Here is a 17,040-nt window from a genome sequence, read left to right as displayed (position 1 = left end):
GGCTTGCGTTGACCCTTGTTAACTTCATACATTACAAGTTTTATATAATATAACAAAAACTAGTAATAAAAGCTCTCTAAACTGCCGCATTTCTGAGCAAAATATATAATAATAATACGGCTTGACTTTTTCTTTCATTTGAACTTTTATTTTCTAATGAGTCCAACTCTAACCGCTTCAAAGAATGGTCGGTTCTCGACAATGATAGCACAAACATCATCATCATCACCGCGGCGCAGGCGTCCATGTGCGTTTGCTCGCTAGCTGCTTGGGACGTGACTGAAACTACTGAAACACCGGATTTTTTTCAGAAGTAACGGGCAGCACAAGTAGCAAAAGCGCCTCAGAAAGTATAGTCGTTTCATTGGAACCATCTGCAACCTGATGACCGGCATTGCTGGGACGATCAGGTGTTACTGGGAAAAGCAGCAGTGAACTGAACTCCAACTGTGTGCCTGTACCTGCGTTTTAGTCAAAATGCTGAAAACTACTGCTTCGTCAACGACACGGGCTTTATTAAGGAGCGCTCAATCAACGGCTTGCGCCCAAGTTAGGGTAAGAATCTAGCAGTGATTGTCATATGCAAGCTGTCTGCTTGCTAGGATCGAAGGGACGAATTACTTTTTTTTTTTGTGATATCTAAAGCAAATCGCGGGTGTCGATCCCCAGGCGAAAATCGTAATGGTCAAACTGGTTTAAGGAACAATTTCCCAGTTGTTTCCAGTTGGCTCCAAGCTGAATTCCAGTTGCGTCCAACTGGTATCCAACTGGGATCAACTGGGAAATTGTTCCTTAAACCAGTTAGACCAGCTTTCACGAAAGTTGTCTGAAAAGATTGTTTGTCGCCGCACATTTCATGGGTTCTGCATTCGTTCTTTTTTTCTTTTATTTAGACGACCAAAATTTTGAGGCGGGTCAAGGAGCCACCTCCATCAAAGCTGTGGTACAAGACACCTCGACCCCTGAGGAAAGAGAACTTCATTTACGATTACGTGGAGGTCACCGAATTCAAAAAGAAGCCAAACATTGATCTCATTCTCACGCAGTTCGTTGAAGGTAAGTTCGATCATTTGTTTTCAACCTAAATTACGTACCCCCCCTCCCGTAAGAAGTCCTCAGGCCACAGCGTTCACCTGCCGCGAAATGAATGACTGTCCCTAGACTGCTCCCTGTAGCTGATCATTCATAACACAAGTCAAGCAGCAGGCTTTTCTACCGCAAGAAGAAACCTAACATTTCAAGGTGGCTCCATTGACGAGCTTATGCAGACTTTTGACCAAGACTGTATATACGTGTCTCTATTAACCACATTTCCATTCACTACCGCAACATTCACTCGATGAAAATTACTCAATTGTGTGAGAACGCCCTTAGTGTATTCAGTCCAACATTAGATCAAAAGGAAGTTCATTTATTGTGATAGGGGTGGCTTTGAACATATAAGTAACTTGTAGAATTATTATTTTGGGCTCAGTTCACTATTTTACCGTCAGTTATAATTTTGTTGTGTGCTTCTTCGTCCCTAAGGGGCGATGAAGAATGTGTGAGAGTTAAGGTGATGTTTTCTCTCCCTTGCATCACGGATAGTAAGTGAGGAGAAATGCAGCAGGTCTCGTGTCAAATACGGAGACATACTTGGTTGACTTCAGTGGGGTGCATGGTTCTCCCACAGATGAGACACTTATTACTGTGGCACTGTATTACTAGAGTGGTTGCTTATTAGGTCCACAGATTAGTTCTGTTTATTCAAACCTCTGATGAGCACAATCCTCCTATTTTGTCAATGCAAAGAAGAGAGCTTAATTGCAGAACTGCTGGAGAATTTCCATGAATAGTGCACTCTCCCCTCACTCTGGCTTAGCAAAAAAGTAAAACGCAGCACCAGGGCTGTATGTGAATGTTTGTGCCATGCATGCTACCTGCCTGCTCTCTACATCTCAGGACGATGACCATAGCGAGGTTACAGCATGCTTCAGGCCTAGTGGATCATGAGAAAATGCTAGATGGTACCTCTTTCTCTGTGCTGCTGCATACCTGTCTACGAACTGAAGCTCTGTAGATGGCTTATAAACCGCTTCAAAGGGCAAGAAACAAGAAGAGAAAAGACAGCACTTTTTCTATTTGAGCCTCATTCTCTATTCTTTTCCATTTTGTGGGCCATTAAATCACGGCTACGGTCCTTTCATGCTGCAGGAAATTATGAAAGTGAACTAGCCAGCAAAGATTGTCCAGGCAGTTCATCCATTGCATACTTTAGAATTACTTAAGCTCAAGTGGCCTCTGTCATAAGGATAAGTATTGGCTGTCATAAGGGGACATTGGAAAATTGCTTTGTCGACTCACTTTGCAGTTTTCTCACTGAAATTCATCTACGCATCTTTCAACTTTGTCCTACACCATCATCCCTCTTTCTAACGCAGTGCCTAGTGGTACACTCATCAAATATAAAGAAAGTAAAAGGGGGGGGGGGGGGGGGGGGGGCATCACCACTTGGAAATACGACATAATGCGCCTGCAGTAGCAGATGAAGTGTTGCTGTGCAAGGGAAGTGGTGCGTATGGTTGTCTTCTCACAGTTTCCAGAAACCGGGCCGTTACCTGCTACCATGGTGCAAAAATGCACTTTTTACATTTTTCATAGTATAAGTTTTGAATAAGAAGCAATTGATGTTGCTCTGCACATGCTGACACTTCTTAAGTAGGCCTGATGGTACGTTTTGCAGTTGTTGCTCAAGCAATGGCAGCACAGGAAGTGTGCATTCCATGCTACCAGGCGCCACCAGTTTGTACACATCCGTTACACATTTGACACTTTCTGGTATATGGGTGCCTGCTGGTGCTGATACTAATTGGGAACTTTCACTTCTCTAGTGCCATCAGTAGCATTTATGCAAGTGTCTCTCAGCTTCCTAAGCTATGTCGCATGGGTCCAGCCTTGCTGTTTGCTAGTTGTTACAAATGTATTTGATCTCTTCTAGGACTTGGTAACAAGTGGGACATAGTTTCTGTGCAGCAGTTTTATGGTCTCACTGAACTGATTGTGCCAGGATTGGCCATGTATGCGACGCCAGAAAACCTGAAACTTCGTGAGGAGATGAGGGTGGTAAGTCACCTTTCCTCTCTAACATGTCACCTGACTGTCATCATGTGGGCTTTACTTTCTTCTGGTGTACTTGGAGGAAAATTTGTCTTGTAGAGCTCATAACACCATTTTTGTTGCAAGCAGAAATTTTGTGGTTGTGTGTATAGTGCAACGTTCACAAGCATGACCAAAAAAGATTTCGCCATCCACCATCCCCCCCCCCCCCCTCATCCCCCCACCACCCTCCGCGATGGCTCAGTGGTTCTGGTGCTCGGCTGCTGACCCGAGCTGACCCGGTTCTGGTGCTCGGCTGCTAACCCCCCCACAACTCCTCATCTGCACCACACTGCAAGCGTCATCGTTAAGTCGTGGCAGACACTGTCCAGTTTTCAACACCATTATGTGCTCTTCTTTGTAGGCCACCTAGATTGCAGTGAAGAGCGTGCCATTACCGGCAGTAAGAACAAATAACTGAGCGTGTCCAAGACGTTTCGTCCGATTGGCTCTGTTTAAATCAAAGATGTCACCTTTTACTTCGGTAAAGAATCAGTTGTTTGCGACAGCGATGTTTGCTCGCACCTATATCAGGCCAGAAATACGAACCTTCAATTGAAAAACAATCTCCACGATATTTCCAGCGCCTATTTTGTTAAAAAAATTGTACTTTTGGACTCCAGTGTTCTAATTATTAATCATAAATATGTACGAGTTTCTATGAAATGCACGATGGTTCCTCAACGAAGTCTGAAAGATTGTGCAAGTCTGAATTATTGGAGTTCGCAAAATCAGTTGGCTTCTGTATATTGCCTGCAACAGTTCATGCGAGTGCTGATAGAGGCTCTAGGGGGTTTCCACTCAGCTCAAAGCTGCATTACACACTTAACCTAGCTATGTTTGCATTCAGCTTAAAGTTGCATTACACACTTAACCTAGCTATGTGTGCACTCAGCTCAAAGCTGTATTATGCCCTTAACTCCTAGGTACAAGTGAAATTTTGTTTAGTGTTCTTTTATGTCCGGTTGTCCCATGCTCTTGTTGAACCAAAGCATCTATTCAAGTCGCAGCAATGCTAATAACTTTATCCTGTTTCAGGGTAAAGAAGACCGAGGCCCGGTATACAGTTCCCGGTTTTCTCCTGTGGTAAGTAAAGCATTGACCAGGAATTCTTAGCACATAAAGGTGGCCATAATGGTGTCCGTAACGAACTGATACCCTGTGGCGTTGCTTTTGCTAAGGCATTGCAATTGGCAGGTCAAATTGTGGAGCTCATAATATCGTGCAATGGGCTTGATATATTTGTTACTTAGGCTGCAGTGTTTTCTCAATACATCCGAAATAAGTTGGCTGGTATACTTCCTCAATGAAATAGCAGACATAAACTGTCGTAAGCAAGCGGGTTCCCTTGCTGAAATGAGGATATGTCTGCAGAGAAATACATTTCAAGAAGAGGCTTGGGAGCAACAAATACTGCATAGTGGTTTGTTTGCAGGAAATAACAAGCGCCGACCAATCGTTAAACACAAACAAAAACAAAGAGACGTTTCGGCTCCGCTACGGGAGCCTTGTTCACAATGAAAGGAAGAATGAAGTGAGGGTTCATTTTAAATGCTTCATGGTGTGACGTAAGCAGCGTGTGTAGATCGGGGGTAGATTTGCTTCGTTACGGTTTAGCATCTGTGACGTCTGTGATGAAGGGATCCGGTAGACAATGCCAGGGAACTTGTCTTTTTCCAGCTTATCTTTCACTTTCACTACCGCGTTCACTTTCCCTATGTACCCGGCTTAAGCGAAAGCCTGTCCCGCATATACCGGTCCTGTGAGGTCGACATCGCCCATGTTCCTACGTGCAAGCTTAGAAAAGTGAAAGATAAGCTGGAAAAAGACAAGTTCCCTGGAGTTGTCTACAGGATCCCTTGCGCTGGCTGTGACCAAGTGTACATAGGTGAAATGGGTGACTTCCACAAACGATTGCAGCAGCACAACATTGATGTCAACAAGCGGCACATGGCAAAAAGTGCACTAGCAGAACATGCTGTTTTTTTGGGTCATGCCATCGACTGGGATAGCGCGAGGATAATTGGAAAAGAAAAGAACAAGACGACAAGGCTTTCCCTTGAATCCATTCATATCCAAACCACGTCACAAACGCTAAACCGTAACGAAGGAAATCTACCCCCGATCTACACGCGCTGCTTACGTCACACCATGAAGCATTTAAAATGAACCCTCACTTCATTCTTCCTTTCATTGTGAACAAGGCTCCCGTAGCGGAGCCGAAACGCCTCTTTGTTTTTGTTTGTGTTTAACGATTGGTCGGCGCTTGTTATTTCCTGCCATGAATTTTCCCGACCAGACGGGTTCCGTTGTACCCTGGATTTCATAGTGGTTTGTTGCACCCGAAAAGTATGAGGTCGGCACGATGAAGGAAATGATGGACTTACTAGCTGGCTCCTGCTGCGTAAGGCCACTGCTGCTACTGCAGGTTACTATATATACATTGATCTGGTTGTAATACTTGTTGTATATAGTTACAAACCCAAATTAGAATCAAGGTAAGCAGCCACTATTCGTTTTCTGTCGATGAGAAGAGCACGGAATTGGTCCTTTAAAAAATAATGTATTTCTTTTGGTTAATACTGCACCACAACACTTGGGCCATTTTTATCGTGCTAATGTCTAGCTGGTTCCTCTGCTTATCAGATACGTTTAGTGGCACCAGCATGAGTTCCTACATCAAGTAAGGCTAGCATTCTGATGAAATAATTTTCAGTGACATTCATCTTTATTGCGATGCATATTTGTGGCTGGAGAAGCAATGCAATACTCCACGTCAACTTTTCTCTGCAATGAAGCCGAAGCTACAGAGCCAGAATGTGCTCTTTTGTTCTATGCAGCAGAATATAATCCCTGGTTGCAGTTGATAGATTCCTCTTAAGACATGGTGTACTGGTAATACTCGTTATTTAAGGCATATTTCTAACATAACTGCACATTTTCAGTTTTAGAGAGTCCCAGCATTAAATATTTTATTATTATTATTACTATGTATTTTATGGGCATGTGTGGTTACATGAAGCTTCCATAGATGGTGCCAATTTCACCACCGATGGAGCGAAGCAACCACGCAGCTAACAGTGTGCCTGATGGTCATCCTGGATTCAGTTACAGATGCTCCGTACCTATGCCTTTCTTCATCGCCAAAAAAAATTGTTGCTAAGTGTCGACCAGGCCAAAAAAGAAAAAAACAAATCCTTACCAGCCCAAGGAAATAGAGCTGAGTGTGAAGGGGATAGGAGTAATAGATTCCTTACTGCGTCCATTACGTTTGTACACTTCTCACTGATGGTTGCTTTACCACTAAAAAATGCACTGCATGCTTCAGAAGCAGCAGTAGCAACTCTGAGAACACGCTGGCTCAGATTGATTCACTGCTCAATCTGCAGAGCACTTGTGTTATAATTAAGGGTTACTAGTACTTGATCTCATGTGTGCACTTTCGAATGTGAAAGCATTTCAAAACCCATTAGGAGAAAAAGTTCGTGGTGTGCGCGCGCGTATGTGTGCGTGCGTGCGTGTGTGTGTGTGTGTGTGTGTGTGTGTGTGTGTGTGTGTGTGTGTGTGTGTGTGTGTGTGTGTGTGTGTGTGTGAAGGGGGGGGGAGAAGAAAGAAAGGGGGGGGGGGGACAGTAATGCTTCCTCATTCTCACATGTAAGCAGTCTTAAGCGTCTTTGCCTAATTTTTTCACCTGTAATTTGTGACAGACTGTTTCTTAGGCACAGCTCAGAGTTACCCAAAACCTGGTTGGTTCTGCCCATAAGTATTGGATGTTTAAAAATTGTGCGCCTGCAGACTATTCTTTTTCATAATTTGATATAATGCAGATGTTGAGTATACTGACAAAAATTGAAGATTGGTGCAGTCTCCTTTGACCTGTTCTTGATACAGCTTGGCAATTGCATTTCTGTAACTTTCATGATCACCTGTGTTGGCTGTGTCAAGAACGATGATACTTTCATTGCTATCTCAGCCAAATTGATGCAGCTAGAACAACATTATAGAGGCTATCATAGAGGCGGAGCAAAAATTCTGTGCATTTATTGAAACATGTTTTTGAAAGCTGAGTGGCATGAATAGATGCATTTTGCTATTACGAGATATTGCACCATAAGAATGTGCAAATAAAATTACTAAATGGGGTCATTTCAGAAAATGACCCCTAGTTTTGTCGTGGCTCAGATGGAAGATTGTGGGTGCAGTGCCTTTTGTCATATACAGTCGAGCCCACCTTTAATGGCTGCAGTTAAAACAAACACTCTTTTATTACGAACCAGAGTGATGCTACTATCAAAATATGGATTAGGGCAATCGGACTGCATCTCAGATACAACGAAGAACCATGGCAACGTAACTGTGTTAGAACGAACAAAGAGGCGCCTTGAATTCGCCTCCCCGTCAAAAAAAAACATGCATCCGGTAAGCGTGGCCTCTGAGCCCCCGCAACACCCACCTTCGAGAAGAATGTAGGGAATCTAAAAGTGCAGTAGTAAAGGCGAGACATGCTGACAACATGGCACAGTTTTACTAAATGGTGCCGTCAAAGGCAAATAAATGCCTTGTAAGGCGACAAGTGAGGAAACTTTCAAAATAATGTGCTTCTGTGCAAGAGGATGAGCAGCTGTGACCAGCGGCTGCCCTGTCATCGGCAGGTCTAGCAAACTGTGATACCTGGGGGTTATGCATTTGTACACTAAAGGCCGAACACAAAGCCTGCATAATGCATTGCTTTTTGTTATTCGAGGAGCATGCAAGTGAGCATAAGTTTCATAAGGGCGATGCATGATTTTTTTTGTCTAGTGGCTTGTTGAATAGACCGATTTCACAAAGCCTACTGCGCATGCGCGCGTTTACCGGAAGTAGCCAGCCGCCATCTTGGCTGTAGTCCTTCGTGGCGTCGTCTGGTCTGCACGACAGCCTACATTACTTTGCGCCTTGACTGGCATTATACCCGGCCGCAGTAGCTTTCCGCCGTTTCGTTTATTGTGTTGAGCTCTATAAAGGAAACAGAGGCTCCACGGCGGAGTTTCGAGGGGTGCAATGCTAATCGCGGTAGGAGCAGCGCAGAGAGGGTGGTCAGTTGCCGCATGAAGTGGAGTGGCCGCGGTGGCGACGCTGCGTTTGTTCCTCGAACCTTGCTTTGGAAAATGCTGCAGGTGGCGATAAAAACGCGCATGACCGCCGCTTTCGTTAATTTTGTCAGCAGAACATTTGAACGCATAGCGATGCACGCGATTTAATTAACGTCTTCAGACAGTATTTACATTTCTTGCCACCTCATTTTGCTGTTTCAGTATTCGCTGTATTCATCTAGGCATTCGCTATAGACGTGTCACACAGCGTTTGTTGCCTTTATTTTTTCATCATAGCCCTTGATCAAAACCGGCCATGCGATTGTTTTTTTCTTATTCACGTAAACACATGCATGTATACTCACGACGTGCTCGGCGGGTCACCAGCAGGAAAGGTGAGCGATTCGAGCGAGCTATGCCGTTTTTCAAAATGGAGATGTGACAAATGCTTGTGTTCAGTACAAAATGAGAAAAGGAGAAGCCAATCGGGGAGCTTTTGAGTACGCCTAATTAGGGTTTAGGGGCATTTAATTTCGTGGCGAATAGTTTTATTTTGATTATTGATACACTAATTACTTTTTTATTTCGGTTAATATAATCTTCTGCCAGGGCGTCTCCCGTACGACTCACTTTCGCTATTTTCGTAGTACGAGTCTGAACAGGTTGACTGATTGGTAAACACTAGATGGCCTTTTTTATCCAAAACAACGGACAAAATGTGGGTGATATCCAGCATAAATGGCATGTGGCTGTTACTGGAATACCATGTACACTCAACGACCAGTGAGCAACAAAACGTTGGAAATTATTCCACATTTCGACAGTTTTATAGCCTCGCTTTCTCATTCCGTGAAATAGATAAAGCATTTATCGCTAGTATGGGAGCTCGAGACATCAGGAGTGAATACGTGCATCAAGCTAACATTGTGGATTCCTGAATGTAACAATAAATCTTAGTACACTTGTTCCCTTACAACCTTGCACCGGGCAGAAATCGCTGCAAAGAAGGCTTGACGACGCAGCACGAAGGCAAATCCGATTGCCTTCTTTTTAACAATTTAAGGGACTGCCTCAAAGCTGAGAGCCGCGTAAAAGGCATTTAATACAGTTCAGAACTTTAAAATTTGCCATTTGTCATTGTCCACTGATCAACAGGGACAGTACGGCTAAATGTACTCAACAGCACTTCTTCGGCTGCATCTCGTGAACAGCTTCTACGCAATGTCGTTTGGACATTTCTCTTCTAGAAAACGGAAAATCCGGGACGCTCTGCTTCGCACAGTTGTCGGAGCTCACGACACACCTCAGGTGAACGCACTTGTCCCGCAAATACAGCATTCATGCAGAGAGACACCGTGTGGCGACGCAAACAGGGATGCTTCTCGCGCGTGCGCCACGCACCGCGCTGACGCGGCCGCCGGCCGGAGTACCACAACTCCCAGAGTGCATCGCGGCGGCGGTGGCGTAGCGCAACTGCTTGTGAAATCGGTCTATTCAAGCACGACATAGTGAAAAAGAAAAGAAAAGAACATATGAAAAGAGCAGAATTCAGCCAGCGGACTTGGGCATCATTCACGCCCCCAAGATGTCCTAATGTGGCTACATTCTAGTCTGGATATCTTTGTTCACCGCTTAGTCAAATTTTCCCAAATTATTTTATTGCAGAATTTCAGTAAACAGAATGAGTCAAGTGAGGAGAAAAAAGTTGAAAAAAAAAAAAAAACAGTTTTCTGGTGCTACTCTGATTACTGCAAAAATGTTCATTAGTATTTAATTGTGTGGCAGTCCTTGAAACGTAGATTTATGCACAGTGCCTTGTTGTAGTTTGCACACATAAAACGAGTGTCTTCTCTCAGCTCGGTGCACTAAGTTATGTTGGCTCACACATGACAGGACACCTTCGCTGCATGCAGCTGCCTTGGCCAGAGATCCGAAAGTTGAATAAACAAGGGGAATGATGATACCCCATGAGCGTCTGTAATAAACAAACTAATGACACAGCCAATAAAGATGGAAATCAACTTTCGCTGGCCTCTGCAAGAGAGTGCCAATAAAGATAAAAATGTACTTTCATGGACTTGCATTGCAGTCACACAGAGAAACTGAACTCACAAAAGTGCATCATAGCGAACTGTGCTGCATGCTGAAGAGTGAAATCAACAGTTTTTTTGTTTTTTTCGCAAGAATGTAGCATAAGCAATTTTTTAACACACCTTGTAAGTCCTATGAGGTGGAGTACCTCCCAATGAGCATGCAACATCAGTATAGCGTGAAATTTCAAGTGCAAGGCCGGAACCATCTTCGAATGACGAAAACCCTGCGGGACAGAAATCCGAAACCGTACATTTACGGCAACGGCAGAGTGCATTGGAAATTGCTTTCGTAAAGCATGGTTTATGGGCCCAAAAATGATGGAAGACGCTGTTGAATATCTGCATGGTTAGATACATGTGGATTCGTAACAATGCGTTGTTGATGCACAGATGGCCAGACATGATTTCGCCTGGGATGGCTTCGTGAGGTACGGATCATGACAGCAATATATTGTAAAGTGTTACACTGACGAAGCCATTGTGTGCAAAGTGCAAGCACTTTCCAACTACCAAGAATCTGATGACGAGGAGGCTGTCCTGCCACCATTTGCCATGAATGCTTTAACTGCGATTAGTTGAATTCTGTTCTTAAGGCAACTTGTTGCTTTCTCTCAGCGATAAACATGTATGACTGCTCTGCAGAGCTTGGAAAGCACCTTGATATGGTCTTCTTCAAAGAAGCTGACATGCATAACAAACTTTTCTAAGAAACAAATGACAGTTTTGTCAGACTTCGTGTTGCTGGCTGTAAAATGAAAAGTCCACATACTATGAACCTCGGATAAAACGACAACAATCCACTTTGCCATCAAGTTTATTATAAGTAGGCTCGACTGTATTTTCGCTGAAGCAGTGCTGCTTGATTATGCTTTGGGATTGCAGCTTAGTGGGATTTAGTGTAAAAGTAAAGACCCTTAAGTTTCTATATTAAAACGAATGTATTTGTTATATATTTTAAAATGAATGTATTTGTTGTATATTTTAAAATGAATATATTTGTTGTCTCGCTATAGGGGAAATACATAGTGTGCACATAAAATATGAAAATTCCTTAGTGGCACCAACAAAAACGTGCCTTACTTGGCATATAGCTGGGATTGAGAATTGTGCTTTGTTGCTATAAGACCGTTGTCATATCGTGTATATGATGACCATTTCATGCTAACAGAGGGAGAACATTAGACGGCTACTTTGCTGTGCAAGTTGAAAGATTCTTTTGGTTTGGTTTGGTTTATGGGGTTTAACGTCCCAAAGCGACTAAGGCTATGAGAGACGCCGTAGTGGAGGGCTCCGGAAATTTCGACTACCTGGGGTTCTTTAACGTGCACTGACATCGCACAGTACACGGGCCTCTAGAATTTCTCCTCCAAAGAAATTCTAGCCGCCGCGGCCGGGATCGAACCCGCATCTTCTGGGTCAGCAGCCGAGCACCATAACCGCTGAGCCACCGTGGCGGCGAAAGATTCTTTTGAGCAGGTCAGACTGAAAGTGGCAAAAAATACCTTCAAGTTATTAATGGAACAAAACAACGCTTTATTATGTGCACCATCTCGTGACATGTGCAGGAGATTTCTTTTATCCTGGACTTAACTCGTGGTACTCACTGTGACTCGTGTGACTCGCTGTGAGAAGTATGGCCGCCGGTTTGCTAATTTGGCAGGTAGCCACATGATGAGCATTCATTGCTGCAGAGTCTATTGGCAGTGTGCTGACAGAGCTTCGCATTATTAAATACTGCCAAAAGGCAGTGGCACTGAGAGGTAAAGTCAGAGTAACTGCTCCTGTGAGGACTAGCTAGAGACTCTAGACTCTAGTGGTAGTTGGGTGCCTACATTGCCACCTACTGGGTACTGAGTGTAAATGGCACACCTCTTTGCAAATGACAGGCAGCAGTACCGGTTACCAGGCACAGACTTGGGGCGAATCTTCTCACAAACCTGACACCAAGCACAAGGTCAAACAATAAAACGCTTACACATCAAACCACGCCATTCCGTAGATTCATTTTGTGAATGAATGTGAAGTAATTTGCTGCTTCACGTTTGTGTTATCATTAGTAATTTTTTGGAAAATGGATTAACTTGAAGCCTTCTTTATTTATTTTTTTTGTTAACAGACCCTCCGTATGTTAAAGACTACAATCGTCAGGCTTCCCATGAACCGAGAAGAAGGCTGGACTGTTGAGCCATGGCATCTTCGAATTGCACTTCGTCAAGCGGTGAGTTGCACCATTTGTGCCCATGCTTTTATATAAAGTTCATTTCTGAGTACATTGACGTCTATAACCTACTTAGCATAAGATTGCTAGACAAAAAATGGCTTGTCTTTTTCCAGCATGTGATCAGTCAATGATCATATCATGAGCTTCAAGCACAAAACTTAATAGAGAGTCTTAGCACAGCCTGAGCGTCATAAGACCAATATGGTAATGTGCTGCTGTTGCTTGCTGTCATTGCTGTGCTTGCCTAGCCACATTTTCTGCACGGTCTTAGTTGCCATAGTTAGCATAATTTAAAGTATGAGGGTGCTAATACTCTGGAAAGATATAGTTCACGGCGACCCATATCACAGGATTGCCATCGCAAAAAAATACCACCGTATGCATGAAGTTTTAGACTTCAAATCATAATTATCCTAAGTGTTAGGATGTTAATTTATTGGAATGCCAATGTGATCAGTTGCAGCAATTTTACAGCTAGTGCATTTCTCATGTTTCTGGTCTTGCAGGTGCAGTAAGTATTATATGGTGACGTCTTGGTTCGGCTTGTATTATTATGCAATAGCATAAGGACCTTGTCAGCCCGAAAGGCAGTGTGGAGTGTCGCACTCGGTCGAGTTTGAATAAAAGAAACAAAAAAGAAACAGAGCGAGTGGACTTTGAACCTGTGGTGGCGCGAACAGATCAGCTTCACTGACCGGTGCATTAGACCACTCCTCCATCACCACAGTTTGACGTCCCGCGTGTTAAACTGCCAGTCTCTCACGTTGTGCTTTGGATGTCATTGTATTCATTATCTTCTATTCACGTACAAGTTAGTCCAAAATCAGCGCTTGTACATGCAGGCCGAAATTTGAATGCATGGCAGCTTTACTAACAAACTAAGGCACTTGGAAGCCCTCTCTCATAGGTATGCAGGAAATCACTCGAAACAGCAGGAGATTTGAGCCAATAAATGAAATTCTCATTGGTGTGCATTAACTTTCCGATATTTCATTTTATAGTATTCTGGGTGCTTAGCATCTCTGAATTTTTTTCTCAGAATTTGTTCTGCATTGTGCATGGGTGATAGATGTCATGAATTTCACTGCTGTTAGATGTGCTGGCTGCTAGTAGTGCAGTGCTGTTTTAACCAACTTTGTTCAGACGTCTCTGCTGAAAAGTCTGTGTAAATGATGTAAAGCTTGGAAGTTTCTACGTCTCGCGTGAATGGGTAATAATCTTTTCGGAACCCTATTTAGGGCATCACTGTACCAGAAGAGTCTATAGAGGTGCCTGAAACACCAATCACTGGGCCAGACTATGCTGGAAAGGAAAACAAAGTGTTCCTGGCCACTATTTATGTAAGTGAAACATTTTTGTCTAAAGATACCATGTTTTGTATGTGTGAAAGGAAACAACAGGAAATTTGTTCTATACCACATTGCTCATGAAAATTTGCACCAGTTGTTCCCGGCAGTGTAGCGAATGTTTTACATTCAGTGTAGCACTGTGGACAGTTGCATATTCGGACCACGTAAAAGTGGAGCAAAAGATCGCTATCAAAAAAGAACCTTGTAAGGTCCTTTAACTCTACATTTATATTTCGTATGCTAGTGTTTTCATTGGTTTGAAATTATTGGTATTATATGGTCTTCTTTCTCTGTATGTCTTTTGAGGAACCAAGGACTGCATTGAATTTCTGATACAAGAATTTATCACCATTAATCACACCTTCTGAGTTCATTTCCTCACGGGATAGAAAACACATGGTCCGTTCGGTTCCTTGAAACCCCTTGGATATCTGGTGTTCTTAAGAGGGCAGCCCCGAAGGATGCTTGCACCCATAAAGCTGTTTTATTTTGTACAAACAAGATAGTGTTGTGGAGAATTTCATTGAGAGTTATAAAGCAGGGCGTAATCTGTGTCACAGGGACTGAGCGACTCTGCACTGGGAATGGATGCATGCATGTGTATGTATTTGTATCCCTTCATATGAGCAGTTGAATGCTGCAGACTTTGGCCAGTGATTTTTGGCGATTTTTGAGATGGTTGAGGCAATTATTATAAACCTCTTGTAGGGCATATATGTTTTGTCATCATTGCTGCTGCTCTGTCAGCTACTGCAATTGCTATTGAAATTGAATGGAGCAAGAAGCTAAGCCATTTGATCTGACAGCATCTTATCAGTAGTAATGCAAACATATGCAAAGGGTTACCCAGTGATGTCTCTCAAACTGCAGTAAAAACAACAAACATGGCCCGTCCAATCCGGAAGTGGCGGCCCTACATCCATGAATTTCCGTCAGAATCCAGAATCCATCTCCGCACAGATGGTTATGAAATCTTGAAAATAAGTTAAACATACATAGAATGCTAGACAGTTGTTCAGCTCTTGTTTATTCACAGTTACGGGCAGTGAAGCATAGAGTGGGGATTTAGTGCGTATTGGCAAGTGGCAGTGTCAAATATGAAAGAAATTTCTTGAATATCACTTCAGATTGTATGAAGTTCTATGCTCAGAGCAGGTAACATCCTTGATCTTCAAATCACAGAGTAATTGAGGACATTCATAACTTCTGCAAGGCAGCATTGCGGTGCTTTTTTGGAAGTTGAAAAGAAGTAGGCGGCCGAAAGTGCAAAGCAGCAGATATATTAGAAAGTGTTGTGTTGGTGAAGAAATTAGAGGTACAAGTTGTGCAGTTTGAGACATTTTCTGGTTGTTTACCCTCCTCTGCAGACCGGGAAGCACCACCTTCTCACCGCCTGATAGCTAAGCACTGTTTGTTCACTGTCATCCCTCGCTCAGAGCAATTAGTCGGTTAAGTAGGTTTATAAACTGCTTTTAGCACACTGACATGAAACCAGGTGTCATGTTCAGGCTACAGTGACGATTGAGCTGCAGTTCCGTTGCTGTCGTCGGCACGCAGACCACGTGATGCCCCACCCTCTCGCTCAACCAAGCGCTGTAACCCAAACGAAACTTGTCAACCTAGTTGTCAGAACATGAATGCAACAAATGGCTTAACATCCCACACAATGCTTGTGTTTAGCATACGTAATTGTGCATACGCTTGTGATACTTAGACAGTGTCGATTTAGACTCTTTTTCTAACCATATCTGTGTGTGCCACGAGCAGACGAGTCACGGAGGAACACGTTTAATGCGCTCTCCTGATTGGCTGAGGAGGACTCTGCCTCTTATAGCGCTGCAGGGAATGTATGAGACAGAGTATAAGCATTGCCCTCACATTTTCGATCCCGTAATCGCCACACACGTGGTATGCACCGTGAACAGTGAGAGGTGGCACGTGGCCATAAACATAAATTCTGTCATCAATGAAGAATGACCATAAACATAAATTCTGCCATCAATGAAGAGATGTGCATGAATGCATTTCCCGTGCTTCTGCATGCAGATTTGTTTGTTTTTGGATGATAACGAATTTTGGTGACACATACATTTCTCATGACTCCATGAGATTCACATCAAGGTTCTGCTGTATATTGCCATTTGTGAGTGAAATTAAACCTATTTTATGTATCTGGTGCTGTCTTATGCAGTTATGGTTGTGTTGCTTCACGTTGACCACCACATTGATACATTCAGATTAATAAGTAGCTTTTTCAAAAGTAGTGCTCCTCTAGGGCTACAGTTAACGGTTGCCACTTTTGCAGCCTTGGAGGCCATAAGGTTGTCAGGTTTTTGGTAGTGACATGCGTGTTGCTTTCTTGACTTCTGGTCCTACGGTACTTAAGAACCGAAAGTTCCAACTGCTACTGCAACATCTAAGTGGTGCATGCTGTTGCCTTTCAATTCTTCCAGAAATCAAAGTCAGAGAACTGGCCTCAATGATTTCTTGATGGATTGGGTCATCACCCAATGGATACTATGAACCCTGAATAGTTTCAAGAAGCTAGTTCGCTCTGCTTTCTCTTTCTCCTTTTTTTGTGCACATCTTCATGCGTGAAAGCCTCTCTATATGCTTTTCATGCTTCACTGGGATTAACAGTGCATGTAGAGCCGTGAGGAGAACTGTGTTATTGGGCTCTTTGTCTGGAGAGCGTAAATGTTGCACTCATCCCTGACAATGAAATTATGACTTTTGCCTTTGCACGGATGAACTTGTACTAGATCCGTACCGAAACATATGTGCTGCTTCATTTGAAATCCTTCGCAGTCTTTGTTGTAGTGGTCCTCAGCAATGTGACTGTATATTCCTTTGAACAGATCAACAAGGTTGACAAAGGTGTAGTACCCTTCCGGATCCAGCATGTTGGCAAAGCTGTCCGAGTTGATGAGAGTTCAGAGGTGCCATTTGAGAAGCTACCAGTGGAGGCCCTGCTTCCGGAACAAGAGGCGTCCCTTCATGAGCTTTTCCCCAAACAGTTCAAGCCACGTGAGCAAGTAGACACCACAACAACACCAGTGAAGCCAAGTGCCTCTAGCTAGCACTGTGTACCTTTGAAAGCATCTAATAAACAATGAATTTAGGAGACTATTCAGTTTGAAGTCAGTTCTGAACAGGCTGTGCTTGCAATC

At 43.4% G+C, this 17,040-nt stretch overlaps 1 protein-coding gene across 1 annotated transcript; it reads left to right on the top strand.

Moving 5' to 3' along the window:
* Window positions 1-232: 232 nt before the first annotated feature.
* On the top strand, window positions 233-16,999 carry mRpL9 (mitochondrial ribosomal protein L9). The gene is made up of 7 exons (XM_089549213.1): window positions 233-555; window positions 894-1,056; window positions 2,978-3,102; window positions 4,174-4,221; window positions 12,417-12,518; window positions 13,760-13,861; window positions 16,729-16,999. Exons 1-7 carry the CDS (start codon window positions 478-480, stop codon window positions 16,948-16,950), a joined length of 840 nt encoding a protein of 279 aa, XP_089405339.1. The 5' UTR covers window positions 233-477; the 3' UTR covers window positions 16,951-16,999.
* The last annotated feature ends 41 nt before the right edge of the window (window positions 17,000-17,040 follow it).

Source organism: Amblyomma mixtum, chromosome 6 (genome assembly GCF_055824585.1).
Source record: "Amblyomma mixtum isolate Tamu chromosome 6, ASM5582458v1, whole genome shotgun sequence".
Taxonomy (NCBI): Eukaryota; Metazoa; Arthropoda; class Arachnida; order Ixodida; family Ixodidae; genus Amblyomma; species Amblyomma mixtum.
Note: the sequence above shows the minus strand (reverse complement) of the source record. Positions and strands in the feature narration are given on the sequence as shown.